The following is a 17,576-nucleotide window of genomic DNA, read 5'->3' as shown; positions in this document are numbered from 1 at the left end:
CAGTGAGCTACACTTCCAATTGGAGGGGTTCACGTCGTTTATAAGAAATAGAGCAGATAACTGAGCGAGATTGTATTTTGTTATAGCGACATTAAGGAGAAATTTCTCGGGTCTTTTAACCCACAGCAAAGTCTATCGTGAGCGGAATACAAAATGACAAGATTGAAAAGACAGGCAGGTATCCGTAGTTACGGTAACAGTTCATCAACCCCTGAATGTTTGTCGCACAGAACGGTAGCAAACTTCTCGAATTCCGACTGCTGAGCGCTCTCTGACTATGAGATCATACTAAGGGATAACGTTTATCAGGCCTAGAATAATAATAATACGATCTATATAATATATAGTGATTCACATATTGCACATGTCAAAGTTTCATAGGAGCAGTGGTATACCCAGGAGCGGTGATTCGCGAATAAACCCAGGACTTATATCCGTGTGTGCATTGTTGGTTTCTGTTCTGTAGGGGTGCATGTGCTCAGACTGTTGGTTCGGAAGCTCTGAAGGATCAGATAAATTAAAGTCAGCGATAAATTACTTACCAGATCTTGATCGAAGCTTATCAATATGCTTGATTACCAGCTGAATGTCCAATAAACAAAACAGCTCATTGTCTTTCGTCCCCAGTATTTAGAGTCAACGGCTCAAGAATACGAGATCAAATGGTTGCCAATGACACAATCTCACAGACACCATTAAACAGACAGCACTTTGCCGTTATGTCGGCCAAGTCTAGAATCACGGCTATAGAAATCATGTATGCACTCAAGCCCAAGCCCAGAGTGGCATGGATGTGTTGACCCAAGCTCAACTGAGTAACCTGGGCGAGCAAGAAACGAAACGTTGGACTCACCGCTAACAAAAACAGCGAGTTTTCTCCAGTCACGGAAATTCATTTTTTCTTCAATCAAGGTCCCTCGTGGCCCTCGACAACTGGACCCCTCACATTTAAAATGACCCCGGTCCCAATCACCCCATGTTGCCGAGACATTTCTGGTCCACTATCGACGGTCCTGTCTCTTTCGCTAGGCTGACTTGCTTGAACCTGGCCTGACTTTGTTTCCGCTTGGTCGGGCGTTTTGAAGGATGCGCTACTACACTGGGATGCGGATGAAAGCCGCTGTTTGTCTCTTCTCATCCCAACTTGCAGACATCCAAACGATTGTGAGGGGAAAACTGAACTGATGATGAGATGCCGACAACTCCGATTAGGCTTCAGTAGACTGAATTGAGAGTGAGTGACACATGCTGCAAGCAACCGCCTCTGATCTAAAAATGAGCTCCGAGTATCCGTACCACCTCATTGTTAGTGGTCAGCAACAAAATGAGCTTTAAAATAAACTTCCCGTTATGACTAAATGGTTAAATACATAGCACCTTGCATCACAAACAGGGCTGAGCGATTTACGAGGTCATGTCCATCCATACCAGCTTCAGGTCGAGGAATTTCTTCGCTGGATCTATGACATATGCTGGTATGAAACTGAAGCTTCGAATCTGGATCAAGGCTGATCTTCGAATATTCTCCTCTGATCAAACCACCGAGTAATAGTACATATTCATCGATATTGCTGCTAATGATGCAGCCATGATCTGCCCATCGGCAAGGGCGTACATCCTCTAGGCTCTATCCAACGATGTGCTCACAAAAACGCCAAAAGATGCTGTGCGATGCGGGCCCCTTACACTTCTCTCTTTTTCTGTGAGGAGACACAGCACTAGCAAATCGATGCCCTTGATCTGCCAAGCCTGCACATTCAAACACATTGTTGACGTCTGCCCAGACAATGCGAGCGGAAAACGGCATTGCAATCTCTCCCAGACTCTCATCGTCCTGACTTTCAACGTCCTTGGGTGGACGTGCTGGGTTCTTTTTGCTGGGGCCACCTGAAGCCCTTGCAAAGCCTTGTCGACTTTATCTGGGCTAGCTCAGAGAACATCTCAACCCGAGTGGCTTTTTCCTCCACTCCTCTTTCGTGAATCGTCCCCAGTTGCAGGGCACCCCCGGTCTGCCTCCAGCGTCCATCCCATTGTAGCTCTGCGTCTAAGAGGCGACGGACGTTGACCACCAAATTTCTGCGTGCAATTCAGAGAGATCCTGCTAATCACATCTCAGCCGCACCATGGCGCTCTTGCTAATTGGTCATCTTGGCCCAGAACACCTGGAGACTCTGCCTCGTGGCTGCGTGAAGCCCGGAGCTAGCTCATCACCCTGTCCGCAAGCTTCCTAGCGTCCTGTATGTCTGGAGTCTGTGTTTGTCAATCGAGCGAGGCGATGAGCCGACCCTGGAAAGGAAAGGGAAGCTCTGTTCAGCTCAGGTCGGCGTCGTGAATAAATTCCCGACTGTCGGCCCTTCATCCCCGAGGATTGCTTTTGGAAGGAATTGCTGTTTTTCGCTCATATTCATCTGTAGAAGTGACTGTCTTGCCTTGGACCTGACATCGACCCCTAACATTGCCTCAAGACATTCGGCTTTCACCAGTTTCAAATCTCGAATACCCAATTCTCACAATGAAGGGTGCTGTTCTTTCCGTCCTGGCCAGCGGTGCCGCTGCTCAGATCACATCGATGCCCTTTGCTGCCCTCGGTCTGGGTCCTCATGTCTTCCAGAACAACGCCATCAACCCTAGCGACCCCGAATACTCGACCTGCCAGCAAGCTGTTGGAATTGTCCAGGACTGTGTTTCTTCTGTTGGTGGTCTCGACGCTGCTGCGACTGCTGATCCTTCAGCCCTCGTTGCTTGCGCATGCTGTGATGGACGCAGTAACGCTGCTCCTCTTTACTCAGTCTGCTCCAACTACCTCGAGGATGAGGCTCCCGAGAACACCTCTCAATACGAAGGTGAGTTTTTCTTCTAGTTACCAGGGGAGGAAAATGTGCTAACAAGCTGTTTTAGCTTATGGCACTCTGTACAGCGCTTGCAGATTGAACGCCAGATGTACCGGCGGTTCTGGTGGTTCTGCCAGCGATAGCCGTCCTACAGCAACTTCAGATGATGAAGATATCTCTACCATTACCTCTGCCACCAGCCCTGCTGAGCAGACATACGCTGCAGCCTGTTTATACATGCTCGATATCTTCACTTCTTGCACAGCTGAGGATCGCCAATTCACTGAGCTTCCTCCCAGAGAGCAGGCCGAGTGCTACTGGTAAGTTATTCACTTACACGGAAATTGACACAGACTGACATTTTATAAGCTGCCGTGGATCTGGTTCCCGCCGAACCTGGACCGATGAGCTCGACAAGTATGCTTCCACTTGTGCTGACTGGGCGCGAACAGGCGAGCCCAAGACCGCCTACTCTGGTATGTGTGTCACTTGAAACAATCCGAGCCTGAACTAACCCAACAATAGTCGCCAAGAACCTTGCTACTTTCTGCGACCGCTTCGACGACGTCTGCTCCCCCTCTGTCACCCGCACTCAAGACTCTGGGTCCAGCGAGACCGACGAGGCCAACACCACCGAGGACTCCGGTTCTCGCCAGACTGGCGCCTCTGACAACGATGCCTCCACTAGCGAACAGAACATGGGCCCCGTCACAGTCACTGTTCCTGCTCAGCCTTCCAGCACCGACAGCGGTAACAGCGCTTCTTCAGCTCGTGTTGGCTTCGGTGCTGTCCTCGCTGCCGTTGCTGCTCTGGCTATTGCTCTGTAAGAGCTCTTATGACGATTGAACCGAGAAGCGATGGAGTTTATTAATGAGTTTCCGTTTCCGAGAAGACGTGGTGGATCTAACGACTTATCCGGGTTATTTAATGAAATGCTGTAGGGAAACTCGTGAACAATGCGCAGTCTTATCAGGATATCCTTGTTGGCATTTGAAGCGCCTTCGTATATAGAATCATATTCGTTATCCATAATTCACTTTTTACCAACGCCTCTTAATTGCTGCATATGCTTTTATTCCGATAAATCGATGTTGACCCCCTTCAATGCTCCAACTGCCCATTCGGGATACTCTGTTTTATCCGCATAAAGCCAAGCAAAGAACTGTCGCACGAATGTAGGGAATCGATCCTCCATAATGGCCTCCCTTATTTGTCGCATAAGGTTCAGTTGATAATAGACATTGTGAATGGTCAGCAGGTGCGCCGCTACCGTCTCTTTTGAGGCGTTGTGGTGGACAAATGCCCGAGTGACACCCATCCCTCCATCAGCGATTGGCTTGCAGACCATGCAGTTGCAACCCTCCTCGACAGGCCCGAAATCAGTAGCGTATTTCTTGTTGCGGATGTTCAAGACGCCATGTTTTGTAACTGCATTGCCAAATCGGGCTGTTCTTGTTGGCCACACACAATCGAACATGTCGGCTCCCAGCGCAACGCTCACGACCAGATCTTCAGGGTAGCCAATACCCATGACGTATCGCGGCTTCAGGTCAGGGAGCAGTTCTGTGCAAGCTGCTACAACTCTGCAATAATCAGCCTTGGCCTCACCACCACTCAATCCACCAATGGCGATGCCTGGGGTATCACGGGCCAGCATCTCGCGACAGCATTCTCGTCGCATATCGAGATCAAGACCTCCCTGAATAATGCAGAAGAGATTTTGGGACTCCGGTTTCTTGTGAGCTGCGATGCATCGATCCAACCATCGCACACTTCGCTCCATGGCCTCGCGCATACGTGCCTTGTCAGGAGAGGTTGTGACAAGGACATCGTCCAGCTGCATCATAATGTCGCTGCCGATGCTGTTTTGCAGTGACATGGAATGCTCCGGAGTAAGTAGCATGGGTGTTCCATCATGAGGGCTCAGAAATTCGACACCTTTCTCAGTGATGGTTGCAAGCTTGAGCAAACTGACCATTTGAAATCTATGAGTCAATGTTAGTTTGGAATATTCTCATCAATATAGAGAAAGACTTGCCCTCCACTGTCAGTCAGAATGTTGTGGTTCCATCCTTGGAGTTTATGCGCTCCACCTATCGCATCCAAGACCTCTTGTCCTGGTTTCAAGCCGAGGTGATATGTGTTGTTTAGACATAACCGACAACCAGTCTCTTCAAGCTGTTCAGGGGTAATGCCCTTTAGAGACGCTTGAGTTGCAACTGGAGATCAACTTAGGAAGTTGTACGACGCCATGAGGAAGAGTCAATATTGATGCCCGAGCTCTTGTTGTCTACGTTGAAATATGTGTATCAGTCTTAGACCCTTCGACCCTGGCTTCGACGGCTAAGTGAAGCCATCACCACTGTAAGACTCACGGAGCATTTTGCGACAAGCTCGTGCGTCAAGGCAGGTGACTTGTAAATGTTTGATGATGACGCCATTCTCTTAATCGCTTGCATCTGCTTTAACCCAAATGTGTCACAATGAAAGAAGAAAAATAAGACAACGCTCTTCTCCTCTTCGTCGTGTTAGTCGCTTGACTGGGTTTTTCAATAAAATGGAAGTTGTATCGATGAGAGACAGGGTTTCAGTGGGGCTCAGTGCTGTCAGAAGAAGTTCCAGGCGCTGAGCTGATTGGCCAATGAGACGCTCTCCGGGCCATTATCGGTAGATCCCGCACAAGCTTCAACCTCCAGCGAATTTTTGTCGACTTCATGCTGTACGCCTGGGTACTGCCCGTCACGAAGATACCAGAACGGCAAGCCAACTGAGCTCGCCAAACGGTCTCTGAGTCGAAATGGGGAGTCGCGCTGTTTCGCCCGGAGGGGCATTGTTGAGATCTTCTCGACTATTCTCCCTCCCAAAACCATTACCCGAGCCTCAGTCGACAAACTTGCACATTGGCGATCACAAGTCTCCCACGATGACACGACAATACCCGCAGTACCAGTCCATCACATCGCCTCTTTCGTCTCGGGAAAAGGGTGACTGGGGCTTCAAGCGACCATTCCCTCTCAAGTCCACCTTAACGACCTCAACACCCCTGATCCGAGTCAACCAGGTCGATTCTATCGAAAGCGTTACTGATTTCGCTTCTGCTGCCGACCATACTCTTTCTCTCGAGAAGTTCCAGGAAATGCGCATTCCCCTTTCGATCCCCAAAGGAAACGAGAAAAGCGGCATATCTGTGAGAAATGATGCTTGGCGAAAATCCGTTTTTGAGGAGGACCTCGATTTTACCGAGTATCGTAAAGGACGAATTGATGACAAGCGATGGAAGTTCCAGGGACCGTGGCTGGCTAGGATGACTGAGGGTGCCTTTATCGGATATCTCAACAAGAAAGTACGACCTAAGCGAGCCGAGTTCAGACAGCTGCTCAAAAAGAGACTTGCTGAATCTCTAAACTCCAAACGAGCCACGGCTGCCATGGAGCAGGGCAACACCGCGCCAAACAAAATCCAGGCTTCAGACATCACCGAGGATCAGTTTACAGACTATGTGCGCGCTTTGCGAAGTGACCGTGCTACACTGTACGGCCTAGTCTCCAAGTTCCTTGACCTTGCTCCTCTTGGCCAGCCTGTTGGCATTATCCAGACCTTCCTCGCCGCGGGAGAGAATGCGGCTGCTGAGAGTCCTTACGGAAAGTCTGGGCCTCCTCCTAGCCATCCCTCTGCTGGTATTAGTTATCTGAGGACAAACTCCTACATGGAGAACCATCCTGTCTACGGGCCTCAAAAGCAGCGCACTCCTACGCTCGCTCGAGTAGTTTACCCCAGGCAAGGCCCATCACCTGCCAAACTTGGTGTTGGTGGTTTCGTGGCCGACTCTCCCCCAGGAGACAACGAGTTCAATACCAGAGACTCCCGTCACAGGGTTTCGCAGAACAAGAAGATGCTTACTGGTATTACACATCTTGACACAACAACCTTTGGTGGTGCCAAGGCATATGTCAGCCCTGAGACTGCAACAGTCGACCCTAGTGGAAAGGTCGTGCTGCAACTCCGAGAAGCCAACACTGAGGCCCAGCTTGTTGCTAGAGAAGCTCAGGGCCGTGCTAAGGTGTACAATGCGACAAAGCAAACACTCAAGAGAACGAGTGACGAAGCTGATCCTTGGAGAACCGAGCGTGTCGCTAATGAGCTTATTGGTGATGACACTGCTTCTATTCCCGAAAATGATGCTGTGAGCAGCTCCAAGAACTACGGCCTTGATAACGACAACCAGCAATAGAGTCCATGAGTTATGGACAAGGGCTGAGGCAATGTATATCGATGTCATTTGTTTTCTCTGATATTTAGAGAAGATATGTACCAAACAACTGTAAAAATAGAAATGAAGCAATTACCCAAGTTACATCTGTCGGTCTGTCATGAAGACTTACACTTCAAAGATGTTATGAAAATGGATGCAAGTTTGCCTAAATGCATAACATTCTTAGCCAATCATGCAGCAGCTTCACTCACTCAAAGGTCTATTAGCTAAGCAGAAATGGTTCGCTACACACCCACGTGATTTTTGCGAAGCCCTAAATCGAAGAAGGAGCGACCCACCCACTCAACACCAAAATTCTAGCTGTAGCGGAAATCTCATACCAGCGACTTTCTTCAAACCTATCGCCCAACGTCCAACAGTCCAATACCGCCAAAATGGGTCGCGTTCGCACCAAGACTGTCAAGAAGTCCGCCAAGGTCATCATTGAGCGTTACTATCCCAAGCTCACCCTGGACTTCGAGACCAACAAGCGTATCTGTGATGAGATCGCTATCATTGCTTCCAAGCGCCTCCGCAACAAGGTTAGAAATACCGGCTCGACGAAATACCACCGAGGGCAGCGACTAATTCAGGATTATTATAGATTGCCGGCTACACTACCCACTTGATGAAGCGAATTCAGCGTGGACCCGTCCGCGGTATCTCCTTCAAGCTTCAGGAGGAGGAGCGTGAGCGCAAGGATCAGTACGTTCCTGAGGTCTCTGCTCTGGACTTCACCCAGAACTCCGAGAGCGGCCAGCTCGACGTCGATGGCGAGACCAAGGATCTCCTCAAGCACCTTGGCGTATGTGCCCTTACGAGATTCGAACAAACTGGACGAGATGTTAACAATAAATGCAGTTCGAGTCTATCCCCGTCAACGTCATCCCCGTCACTCAGCAGCAGGTTCCCGAGCGTGGTGGACGACGATACGGCGACCGCCCTCGCCGTGACTAAAAAAATGGTATTTGGGATTATTATGATGGGTGTCTGGCATTTACAGGGTTTCACTACTTGGCGTCTTAGGACAGTGAGTGCATAGGTCTCAAAGAAAGATCTTTCGACCCCCCAAGGTGTCGCCGATTCTCTGGATGTCTCCAGCGATGACGCTTGATCGCCAATTACTCTCTTCGCTTCTGTGAATATGACCTTGTCCAAGGCCAGTTCGCACGTTTCAGGAACTGAGCCGAGGTACTGTGATACTGTTGTCTACATCGATGCGACAAGTATTTGCGGGTATCATGATGGGGTATCTTCCTATCCTTATTATGGCCCTGCTTGTGATACACGAGTCGCCCAACGCCTATCTTCGAATAAATGCTACAAACACCTAAAACATGATTTCATCAGTCCTTTTTCTTATCCTCCAGGTTGAGTTTTGTTCTGTAGCCCTCGACAAGTAAATGTTCGTCATCGTAGACTTCTGGTTTGTCAGACGCAGTGGATGGCGCTTTAGGATCATTCTCCTTCAGTGTGATATTCATCTTCTTGCTCTTGCTTTGCGATGCATCTGGTTCACCTCGCTCAAGAGCAAGGGCGGCCTCATCTCGAGCTGCTTGTCTTTGCTCTTCGAGCTTGAGCTGACCAAGCTCTCGGGCAGCTCGGTCGACCTCTGTTTCCTTCGATTTGTCCTCGTCGAGTAAATCGATCTCAATATCTGGGATACCTGCCCGTTCCCAGGCAGCTGTCTCGTTGAGCTGCACCTTGACGTAAAGAGCGCGACGGGCGCATTGGTTGGAGCACCACTTTTCTAGGTCCTCCCGCTTCATAATATTCCCGTTGGAAATCTTCCATTGACCGCCAGGACCCGTATTCCGTCGTGGTCGCGAGCAGAGTGTGTAACCGCAAAGCTCGTTCACATTGCGCTCGATAACGAGGTCGTCGTAGTCTGAAGGTTGAAAGAGTCGCACATGAGCCTTGAAGTCGGCGACATCGGATGGAGAAGGGTTGGAGGCATTGTGAGGTGGTTCGCGAACGAGAGGGTATTCGGAGAGGATGACCAAGCTGTCGAGGATTTCTGCTTCAAGGTCTTTACGATGCTGGATGATCTTGGCATGCTCTATGGCGATTTCTCTAGGGTCGGCATTTCGTTCTTTGATGGACTTGGGCTTCTTGAGAATACCCTTTGGGGGTTGTTTAGACGCTGAGGCCATGATGAATGAGGATTATGATCTTGAGAAAAGGATGTGTAATACTGATCCCAACTCAACTCGAACTTGGAGCTCAGAAAGATCCAGAAATGGCCCCGCAACCTCTGCTAGCTTCTGTTTTACAAGTGGCAATCCACTGAAGGAGGGGAGACTGCCAGAAGAACGATTGGACCTTATCGGCTAATGACAAAATAACGAATGTAGGTTGGTACTTGAGAATAGTCTGGTAGTGAATGTTTTAATGACGGTCTCGGGACCTTGAAAAGTCCAGTCAACCAATCAAACAAGAATCGAGTCTCTCCATCATGGATCCATATGATGATGCACTGTAGCACAAACAAAGAGCAGTCAGTCACTTTTTTCATCTGGTTACATTTATATGACAGAAACGGTATAAGCAATGGTTTCAAAGTATGACAGGCCAGTGTTTGTTCATACTTGATACAACGCATGGACAATTGGTTAGGTAGTTTGTTTTAGAAGCCCAGCCAGTGTTTCTACTACCCCATGTTGTCATGCCTTGAGCCTTCGTTTCGGGCTGTTCGGCCATAGTAAGAGATAACTAACGTACGACCCCGCGAATTAAAGATAAAGCGCAATGCGATGCCAATGCACCCAAAATCAACTCATGATTGCTTCCCCAATTTTATAGGCTCTGTTGCCTGTCTTACATCACTGTCATTCACTACCCTGAAGAAGCAAACGTAAGTCTTATCGTGATAGTCATGACCGACCATCATCGGAACTAGGCACCAACCGACTATAACTGAACTGGAAACTTCCCTCCCAGCTAAACTGGAAGTACCATCGTCCACGCGCCTAACACTTTTAGTCGTGAGATGGACGGAGTGACGGGCTCATAGCGCTGACGTCGACAAACGCCCCAGCTCCAGGCCTATGCTCCGCTAAACACCACCCGCCTCCTTGCAACCTGCATCTCATCTCTCTCATGCTTTTCCTCTTGAGGATCCGAGCATCCATTCCCACTTAATACTTCCTATCGCATATTAAAAACCGAGCAATCGCCTTCCTACATAGACTGCGCCTTCAAACAACTCATCACTATATCCTCCCCCGCCTCACTTGATCCCACAGGCTGACGACGCCCCCCTGTCGTGCCCCACACTCAACCAAGCGAGCGAGCAAGCAAGCAAGCTGTTGACCTACTAGCCTACGAATACCTAATCCACGTACTATAACCTTGTTGCTCCATACAGCCACACGCCCAGAGAAGCTTTGATCCCAGCCTCGGGCAGCGTTTGTCCTGCAAGAGAGCTTCCAGAGGATCAATCACCAGCAAAAATGGCCGCGCCATTCAGAGTCAAGGCCATTTACGAGTACTCATCGCCTCATGAGGACGACCTCAACTTTAGTATCGGCCAGGTCATCACTGTTACTGATGAGGAGGACGCCGACTGGTATGGCGGGGAATATGTCGACGACCACGGCGTGAAGCAAGAGGGTATTTTCCCTCGAAACTTTGTCGAGAAGTTTGAGCCTACCGCACCTCCTCGTCCAGCTCGAACCCGTACTAAGAAAGAGCCCGAACCTGCTCAACCCACCGAAGATATCGCTTCTCCCCCACCGCCACCTGTTCAGCAAGAGGCTCCTTCAATCCCCGCGCCCGAACCTGAGCCCGAGATCGAAGAAGCCCATGAACCCGTACATAAGCATTCTGCTCCCGAACCGGCTGCCCCGGCCGTCCCGGAGCCTGTTCCTTCAAAGCCCGCCGAACCCGTCCAGGCTACAGCTCCCCCACCTGTTGCAGTTCCTAAGCCCGAGCCTCCAGCCCCCGCTCCTCAAGCTCCGGCTGCCGCTTCGCCAAAGCCCAAGCCCTCCGGGCCTCCCCCCAAGGCAGAGAAGCCTTCTGCTAGCTCGTTCAAGGATCGCATTGCGGCGTTTAACAAGCCCGCGGCGCCTCCTGTTGCGCCCTTTAAGCCAAGTGGTCTGGCTGGCTCAGGTACAGGTTTTATAAAGAAGCCGTTTGTGGCTCCTCCTCCCAGTCGCAATGCTTTCATACCCCCACCGCAGCAGACCCCAACCGCCAAGGTGTATCGGCGCGACGAGGACCCTGAAATCAAGGAACGGGAGGCAGAAACCCAAGGACAGGCCGAGAGGGCCGGGCTTGTACCAAGTGAAGGTCAGGGTGGCGAAGATGAAGATCAACCTAAGCCTACAAGTTTAAAGGAGCGCATTGCACTGCTTCAAAAGCAGCAGCAGGAGCAAGCGGCACGACATGCCGATGCTGCTGCCAAGAAGGAGAAACCGAAAAAGCCTCAGAAGAAACGTGAGAGCGTCGGGCATATTGATACCCCGGTTGAGGCGGAGGCTTCACCTCAAGAACCTCATGCTCCTCTTGAGCGCAGAGACACCCAGGATACTGATGCCAGAACATCTATGGACGAGCCACGACAAAATCGCATGCCACCACCTCCACGCCGAAGGTCTTCCAAGGGACCTGCCGTGGAACCTGTCCATGATGGTAATGAGGCGGATATGTCTGGCGCAGGTGACACAACCGAAGGCAATGATGACTTAACGGAGCGGGATGATAGTGATGGTGTGGCTAGGAACGCACCGCGAGCACCTGCATTGCCTATACACGCCGGTCCTCCTCCCGAGGCATCAACATCAAGAAAGGAGGATAGCGAGGAAGCGGAAGAGGACGAGGAAGAGGAAGAGGAGGAGGAGGAGATGGATCCTGAAGTCAGGCGTAAAGAGGAGTTACGGGCGAGAATGGCCAAGATGAGTGGTGGTATGGGTTTCCATGGTATGTTTGGTGCCCCTATGCCTGCGCCAGCGCCGCCTCCCAAAAAGAAGAAGGTCCCAAAGCCAGAGCGAACATCGATCGACGAAACTGTCGAGGAGGCATCGCCAACAAGCCATGCTGCACCACCCGTTCCTACTATGATGGCCTTGCCTGGATTTGGCGGCTCAAGTAAGCCTGAGGAGCCATCCCGTCCTGAGGAATATGAACCAGCTGCCCGAGCGCCACCACCTCCTGTACCGTCTCAGCCGCCCCGAGTTCCAGAGCACGCAGAGATGGCAGAGGAGGAGGCAGAGAGTGACATTACTCCTGCCCCTCACGCTGCACCTACAAGTATGTACCATCAGATATCAAGATCTTAGGTTATTTGGATGCTAACCGTCACTCAGTTCCTCCTCGAGATCCAGCAGGCCCTCCTCCTAATTCTTGCAGTCGAGGAGCGGCTCCCCCCTGTGCCATCCGGATGTAAGGTAACGGCTATTTAAAAAAGATCATGATACTCATTAGGTCCAGCTCGGCTCCTCCTCCCGGCACTCCCGGCGATACGAAGTCTCAGTCCGAAGGATCCAGTCGGGCGATGAGCTCTCTGGTGGCCGTGATAGCGACCGAGAAGGCCTTGTAGCTGCCGCAAGGTCTCCTCCTATGGCACCGCCGCCAGTTCAGCCCCCTCACTTGCCTGCGAGATCGCCACCACTGTCCCCTACCCGCGAGGAGTTCAGTCCTACATCTCCTAAATCCAATGCTAGCAATAGATTAAGTCGACTGCCGCCACCTATTCCTAGATCTGCACCAGCTCCACCAACACAGAGTCGGCCGCCTCCTCCGCCTCCACCAGGTGGTCTTCGTCGACAGTCCACCCAAGACTCTCAGGCACAACATACCAGGGGACCTCCTCAGGCTGGCGAAGAAGAAGCTGAGGAACTTACCGAGTATGAGGGCGATTACGATACGGATATTGCTTCTTCAGTCCCCCATAAAGACGCTCTCAAGTCACACGCCCGTGAATCAAGCCTTGAAGATAACACTATTCTATCGCCAGTCTCCGATGCTCCTCCTAAACTACCACCCCCTATTCCCACAAGCACGGCCCCCAGAGCTGTTCCGCCGCCTGTCCCTTCGCAGCCGCCTCCTGAGAATAAGCGGCAATCAATTGATACACCTCGCGCTGCTCCTCCACCGCCTCCACCTACGGATAACAAGCGACAGTCTATTGACGTGCCACGCGCGGCACCTCCCCCTCCCCCTCCTGCAGGTCTACTTCCTCCTCAACCGCCTCAGTCGCCGCGCCTGGAAGAAGACTATGATCCCTACAATTATTCAGCACCTCCTGGAGGACACGGTTATGCCCCCAGAACGCCCAAGATTGAAGAGGAGGGTATCTTCCCCCAATCGCCGTCTGTTACTTCTCCGATAGATCGAAGAGCCCCCCCTCCTCCAGGTGTGCCTGCAGGTCGCACCTCAGGGCGACAATCTCTAGACATTTCGAGGGCTGCCGCCGGAAACAGACGATCTATGGATGTCCACCGACCATCAATGTCGATGGAGTCAGGTTTTATTGCGAATGACTTAGACCTGGCTATCCAGAGTGGCTGGTGGAAGCAATCTAACCAAGTACCTCCCGTTCTCCAGGGACGTAAAGATATTTACTTCGAGGCTGAAGAGTCGACATCTACCAATGGCGGCCAACAAACGACGATAACTCGCGAAATCTTTATCTTATATCAAGATTACTCACAAACCTTCTTGACAATTCGATACGACCCCTACAATGCATCAGATGTTCAACTTGAGCAACGTCACGAGCCCCCGCCGCGTCCCCTCCGCCAGGATCAGATGGAAGAGTTTTATGAGCGATTTGGTCGCCACATCTCGACGGCTGTAGCTGCCAAGAAAGACTCTGTTGTCGCGGACGGCACTCCTCAAGGTCTTGTTCTAGAACTTCTCAAGCCTTATAAGGATGCTCTTCCTCCTGTTGGCACTCGTGCCTATGGTGCCCTTGTCTATTCAAACATGGCCAATGCATCAACTCAACAGAACGACGTGATCCGTGCTGGCGACATCATTACAATCCGCAACGCCAAGTTCCAAGGCAAGCATGGTCCTATGCACGCAAAGTACTCTGCCGAGGTGGGCAAACCGGACCACGTCGCTGTAGTATCTGAGTGGGATGGCACCAAGAAGAAGGTGCGCGCATGGGAGCAAGGCCGCGAGAGCAAGAAGGTCAAGGTAGAGAGCTTCAAGCTTGACGACCTTCGTAGCGGAGAGGTCAAGATCTGGCGCGTCATGCCGCGAAGCTGGGTTGGCTGGAACAGCCAGTCCTAGTGCAGCTGGGGATGGCGTAGCGATGGCGATGGCGATCTCTAGGAAAAGATGCCCATGATGATGATGACGACGAATAATAGGATGAGTTCAAGACTGGTAGTTGGGCCGTGGCTGTATCCTCAGGCGTTGAGTGGTGGGTTCAGGATTCGAGAGCGTTACAGGAGGAGAAGGAAACGATGCGCAGCAAGGTGTGTGCTCAGATAAGAAACTGTAGGACACGAGTGGAACATGAGAGATTTAGTTAGTTGTAAAGCAGTTCGATTCAGTAGGCTATGTTAGGTATCGACCAATGCGTCTTATCCTGTGTCACCTCTCAGATTCACTTTCAGCATCTCACACATTGAGAATCCCACGATCGTCTCTGTTAAACAAAGTCTCGCATGAATCCGAGACATCATCTATTTCAGGCACGGCCCGGCCGTCGATGCAGCGGTTCCACGGCCACGTTTTTATCTCTTACCGGCTACAACTGAGGCCTTGGAGAGTTACATTGTATAAGCGCAAGGAAGTACTGTGTCTTTCGTTACTTCGATCGACAAGATCTTCAAGTGGCGGAGAATTGAGCATCAAATCATACCTTGGATGACAGTTTGACAGGTGGATGGTATTGCAAAAGCGCATGGCATGCTACCTAAAAGGGAACCTAACTCGCATGGGACAGTATCAGGAAAAATAAGATGGTTGGCACGAGGTCTTGGACCTTTGAGATTTGAAGTTTGTGTAAGCAGGAAAGATATAAGTGAACTCAGCGGATTCCGTGACTATGGGTGGAGTGATAAGATCTGTTAGTCAGGTCACCCCTTCATGGAATCGGGAAGAGTAGGGAAAAAGATTTCATAGCGACAAACAAGATACCTTGCACACAGGATGAGATAGCAAAACTTAATGCCCGATGAATAATGCTCAACTTGAACTGCGTGGTCACGGCGGCAGGCAAAGGATGGCCATGGCCCACGTTGAAACGTACAGGACAACTTGTACACAACATCTCGCGTATCAGAGACCTACACTCGTGATTCAGCAAATAGCTGATTCCCATCAAGTTGTTAGGCACAGTGTGCAGATGCATGGGAAGAGGCGGCAGAAAAGGTGTAGGATCCGAAGGTCCGGCTGTTGTCCATTCGGAACTCAGCCAAACCATCCATGCATCGACTGTTCTCGCCTCAAGGGTACTTCTTGTTCATTGTGCAAGAGCCTGATAGTGGCATATTTCACCGACGGGCCGGTACCTCCATCTCCAACACGTGAATATGAAGAGAAGCGCGGGGGAAACAGCCGTCCGTTCAGGCGGAAAGTGAGGCGTCAGGTATTTCTCAGCCTGAACTTGGGGTATGTGGCTACGCTCGGTTACCAGGGTCGAGGTGTTGGCGGCTATCGGTTCTGAGGCCAGACTCTATATGCCTCTAAGCTTCACTCGAAGCCTTCGTTATGAGCCCAATCATCTCAGGGCCATGATGTTTTCAACTTCTGGATTGAGTAACTGCATCTTGAAAGTTACAGGACGTCGCTAGCTTAGTTCCCGTAGCATTGCGTCAAGCCGACCTGCTGGTCTCGGCTAGGTGCAGTAGTGAAAGATGGACGAGGAAACAGATCAACTGCGCCAATAAGCGGCTTAGGTCGAAATGATGGAGAAGATTGGGTCTGGCCTGAGACAAAGTGAGGTCAGCTCGGTGACCTCGAGACTTGAAGCTTACCAAAGAAGCTGCGGTGCTTGTGACATGACGACATAAGGTTCTGATGAGTGGTGTATCCGCAACTACAGCTTCGTGTAGGTGAACGAAAATGGAAATGTGCCTGCCTCTGCTCTGATTGGGACAGTCAGGTAGTCAAAGGGATGCTGTAAGCAAATCCCGCTTCTTCAAGATTCTAGCAGACGGTTCCTTCATTCCAAGACTGCGGCTTCATGATGGTCAGGCACAGGAACGGCGCAATGCCAAGGGACCTCCAAATACGACGACTTGACGATTGAATTGAGTCCCAGGCCGTGGACACGATCTTACGGTGCTCGTTTGGCTAAGAGGAGAAGACTGATCTTGTGATTGGCTAAATCGTTTCATTAAACAGGGGCCAGAGCCCCCGACGACGAATGGGCTGTCAACACATGAGCAAGGACTGCATCTCGATGGGTCGACTTGGTGGTCATAAATCACCTTTGGCTTGCATGTTCAGCGCGTGCGATGCGAACCAAGAGTTGGGATGAAGCTGCAGGGCCTTGGGAGCAAGAAAACGTCAGAGGTTAAAGTAGGATGCCAGAATGAACTCGTCAAAGAGCTCTTCAAGCTTAGACCGACTTGCCTAAATCTTTTTATCACTTAGGGTCAAGGTCCTAAAGTTTTCTTACTTCCCCCAGGCAGGGTACGACAAACAGTGTTCGAGCCCGGGTTGAAGATCACGTCGGTCGTGTAACTGAGAAAGTCTGGCAGCGTGTACAGAATGTTGTACGATTCACACTCAAATTGATAGTGTAGCGACGAATAGTGACGTGTATGAAACCCGAATGCTTCAAAGTGTCGATGGCGTCTCAAGTCCTGCATGCTAGGACGCATGGTGATGGAGGTGTTGGGTTCCAAAGCAAGGCATTCCCTGGGTGTCAAGATCGAATTCTGAGAAATACCGAGTTCCATCCGCCAAAGCCCATACTAACGATCCAATTGTGACGACAGCAAGAAGAAGACATAGCTGTCATGCTTCGTGATTGCTGCCTTCGACAAGCTGCCCCATGACATCTTGTCCAAGTATCATGGGCCAGCTCAGTCATGAATGAGTTGGCTGACCCGCCGCGTGAATCTTGACGCCGGGATGTGTATGGAGCGGGACGGGCCAGTAGTTGCAGTGAGTCAATTAAACCTATTGGTAGCTTAGCAAATTCATCTGGCGCAGCAGGCAAATCGCCCAGGCTGATGCTGTAAACTGTGGATAGTGAATTTGATAATGGGCCATCAGTGATCATTTTAGGCTCTTGCCTAGCGTACCCTTGTCATGGCATCTCCCTAAATAGAAGCACTTAAAACTAGTCAATGGCGGAGTAGAGGACATCGCAGCCTGGCATTCCCATTCACCGCAGGCCATGTCAAAGGATGTGGCTCTGTTGAGTTGAATCGTCATTACAGCCTCGTCACCGACATTGCCAGCGAATAGATAATTTCAACCTCATTAACGAGGCAGACACAGTAGACACAGTAGACACAGTAGACACAGTAGACAGAGAAGGCTGACGCGTTCGATCATGAGCTTCTAGTGTTAGCGGTAGGCCC

General features: G+C 50.8%; 9 protein-coding genes across 14 annotated transcripts; 5 read left to right on the top strand and 4 right to left on the bottom strand.

Annotated features, from left to right (window-relative positions):
- Positions 1 to 141: 141 nt before the first annotated feature.
- FOXG_09249 (uncharacterized protein) lies at positions 142 to 3,882 on the top strand. 2 transcript variants are annotated; one of them, XM_018388324.1, is made up of 5 exons: positions 570 to 757; positions 869 to 2,843; positions 2,899 to 3,151; positions 3,201 to 3,307; positions 3,357 to 3,882. In XM_018388324.1, exons 2-5 carry the CDS (start codon positions 2,513 to 2,515, stop codon positions 3,656 to 3,658), a joined length of 993 nt encoding a protein of 330 aa, XP_018246365.1. In that variant the 5' UTR covers positions 570 to 757; positions 869 to 2,512; the 3' UTR covers positions 3,659 to 3,882. The 2 variants fall into 2 exon arrangements, with proteins under 2 accessions (XP_018246364.1, XP_018246365.1); XM_018388323.1 differs by having other exon boundaries at positions 142 to 2,843.
- Positions 3,170 to 5,449, bottom strand: FOXG_09248 (queuine tRNA-ribosyltransferase). Of its 2 annotated transcripts, XM_018388322.1 has the most exons (3): positions 5,207 to 5,449; positions 4,870 to 5,121; positions 3,170 to 4,816 (listed from the first exon to the last, which is right to left on the bottom strand). In XM_018388322.1, exon 3 carries the CDS (start codon positions 4,807 to 4,809, stop codon positions 3,904 to 3,906), a length of 906 nt encoding a protein of 301 aa, XP_018246363.1. In that variant the 5' UTR covers positions 4,810 to 4,816; positions 4,870 to 5,121; positions 5,207 to 5,449; the 3' UTR covers positions 3,170 to 3,903. The 2 variants fall into 2 exon arrangements, with proteins under 2 accessions (XP_018246363.1, XP_018246362.1); XM_018388321.1 differs by having other exon boundaries at positions 4,870 to 5,449.
- A 77-nt stretch (positions 5,450 to 5,526) lies between these two features.
- FOXG_09247 (uncharacterized protein) lies at positions 5,527 to 7,254 on the top strand. The gene has a single exon (XM_018388320.1). The coding sequence runs from the start codon at positions 5,629 to 5,631 to the stop codon at positions 7,060 to 7,062; it is 1,434 nt and encodes a 477-aa protein (XP_018246361.1). The 5' UTR covers positions 5,527 to 5,628; the 3' UTR covers positions 7,063 to 7,254.
- A 123-nt stretch (positions 7,255 to 7,377) lies between these two features.
- On the top strand, positions 7,378 to 9,437 carry FOXG_09245 (40S ribosomal protein S17). Its single transcript, XM_018388318.1, has 3 exons — positions 7,378 to 7,625; positions 7,688 to 7,888; positions 7,945 to 9,437. Exons 1-3 carry the CDS (start codon positions 7,479 to 7,481, stop codon positions 8,038 to 8,040), a joined length of 444 nt encoding a protein of 147 aa, XP_018246360.1. The 5' UTR covers positions 7,378 to 7,478; the 3' UTR covers positions 8,041 to 9,437.
- FOXG_09246 (uncharacterized protein) lies at positions 7,956 to 9,444 on the bottom strand. Its single transcript, XM_018388319.1, has one exon. It carries the CDS (start codon positions 9,234 to 9,236, stop codon positions 8,430 to 8,432), a length of 807 nt encoding a protein of 268 aa, XP_018246359.1. The 5' UTR covers positions 9,237 to 9,444; the 3' UTR covers positions 7,956 to 8,429.
- A 1,091-nt stretch (positions 9,445 to 10,535) lies between these two features.
- On the top strand, positions 10,536 to 14,322 carry FOXG_09244 (uncharacterized protein; the record flags this gene model as incomplete). The annotated part of the gene is made up of 3 exons (XM_018388317.1): positions 10,536 to 12,333; positions 12,433 to 12,470; positions 12,508 to 14,322. The coding sequence occupies 3 exons, from the start codon at positions 10,536 to 10,538 to the stop codon at positions 14,320 to 14,322; spliced, it is 3,651 nt and encodes a 1,216-aa protein (XP_018246358.1).
- Positions 13,545 to 16,001, bottom strand: FOXG_20014 (uncharacterized protein). 4 transcript variants are annotated; one of them, XM_018400279.1, is made up of 3 exons: positions 15,178 to 16,001; positions 14,900 to 15,083; positions 14,553 to 14,839 (listed from the first exon to the last, which is right to left on the bottom strand). In XM_018400279.1, the coding sequence occupies exons 1-2, from the start codon at positions 15,461 to 15,463 to the stop codon at positions 14,986 to 14,988; spliced, it is 384 nt and encodes a 127-aa protein (XP_018246354.1). In that variant the 5' UTR covers positions 15,464 to 16,001; the 3' UTR covers positions 14,553 to 14,839; positions 14,900 to 14,985. The 4 variants fall into 4 exon arrangements, with proteins under 4 accessions (XP_018246355.1, XP_018246353.1, XP_018246354.1 ...); XM_018400280.1 differs by having other exon boundaries at positions 13,545 to 14,839; positions 14,900 to 16,001; XM_018400278.1 differs by having other exon boundaries at positions 13,545 to 15,083.
- FOXG_20015 (uncharacterized protein) lies at positions 15,466 to 15,570 on the top strand (the record flags this gene model as incomplete). Its single annotated transcript, XM_018400282.1, has 1 exon — positions 15,466 to 15,570. One exon carries the CDS (start codon positions 15,466 to 15,468, stop codon positions 15,568 to 15,570), a length of 105 nt encoding a protein of 34 aa, XP_018246357.1.
- A 351-nt stretch (positions 16,002 to 16,352) lies between the features above and the next one.
- On the bottom strand, positions 16,353 to 17,313 carry FOXG_20013 (uncharacterized protein). Its single transcript, XM_018400277.1, has 3 exons — positions 17,295 to 17,313; positions 16,473 to 17,169; positions 16,353 to 16,413 (listed from the first exon to the last, which is right to left on the bottom strand). Exon 2 carries the CDS (start codon positions 16,944 to 16,946, stop codon positions 16,641 to 16,643), a length of 306 nt encoding a protein of 101 aa, XP_018246352.1. The 5' UTR covers positions 16,947 to 17,169; positions 17,295 to 17,313; the 3' UTR covers positions 16,353 to 16,413; positions 16,473 to 16,640.
- Positions 17,314 to 17,576: the final 263 nt, after the last annotated feature.

The sequence above is a fragment of the Fusarium oxysporum genome, chromosome 9 (genome assembly GCF_000149955.1).
Source record: "Fusarium oxysporum f. sp. lycopersici 4287 chromosome 9, whole genome shotgun sequence".
Taxonomy (NCBI): Eukaryota; Fungi; Ascomycota; class Sordariomycetes; order Hypocreales; family Nectriaceae; genus Fusarium; species Fusarium oxysporum.
This window is presented reverse-complemented; position numbering and strand designations above follow the sequence as displayed.

What these genes read in the sequence shown, in the direction of transcription:
- FOXG_09249 (XM_018388323.1), top strand. Translation starts at nt 2,513, where the DNA reads ATGAAGGGTGCTGTTCTTTCCGTCCTGGCCAGCGGTGCCGCTGCTCAG. An exon ending in GAGCAGGCCGAGTGCTACTG is followed by an intron (nt 3,152 to 3,200) that starts GTAAGTTATTCA and finishes ACATTTTATAAG; the next exon opens with CTGCCGTGGATCTGGTTCCC. An exon ending in GCCCAAGACCGCCTACTCTG is followed by an intron (nt 3,308 to 3,356) that starts GTATGTGTGTCA and finishes ACCCAACAATAG; the next exon opens with TCGCCAAGAACCTTGCTACT.
- FOXG_09248 (XM_018388321.1), bottom strand. Translation starts at nt 4,809, where the DNA reads ATGGTCAGTTTGCTCAAGCTTGCAACCATCACTGAGAAAGGTGTCGAA.
- FOXG_09247 (XM_018388320.1), top strand. Translation starts at nt 5,629, where the DNA reads ATGGGGAGTCGCGCTGTTTCGCCCGGAGGGGCATTGTTGAGATCTTCT.
- FOXG_09245 (XM_018388318.1), top strand. Translation starts at nt 7,479, where the DNA reads ATGGGTCGCGTTCGCACCAAGACTGTCAAGAAGTCCGCCAAGGTCATC. An exon ending in CCAAGCGCCTCCGCAACAAG is followed by an intron (nt 7,626 to 7,687) that starts GTTAGAAATACC and finishes GGATTATTATAG; the next exon opens with ATTGCCGGCTACACTACCCA. An exon ending in ATCTCCTCAAGCACCTTGGC is followed by an intron (nt 7,889 to 7,944) that starts GTATGTGCCCTT and finishes CAATAAATGCAG; the next exon opens with TTCGAGTCTATCCCCGTCAA.
- FOXG_09246 (XM_018388319.1), bottom strand. Translation starts at nt 9,236, where the DNA reads ATGGCCTCAGCGTCTAAACAACCCCCAAAGGGTATTCTCAAGAAGCCC.
- FOXG_20014 (XM_018400278.1), bottom strand. Translation starts at nt 15,463, where the DNA reads ATGGTTTGGCTGAGTTCCGAATGGACAACAGCCGGACCTTCGGATCCT. An exon ending in TATCTCATCCTGTGTGCAAG is followed by an intron (nt 15,084 to 15,177) that starts GTATCTTGTTTG and finishes CTCCACCCATAG; the next exon opens with TCACGGAATCCGCTGAGTTC.
- FOXG_20013 (XM_018400277.1), bottom strand. Translation starts at nt 16,946, where the DNA reads ATGGAACTCGGTATTTCTCAGAATTCGATCTTGACACCCAGGGAATGC.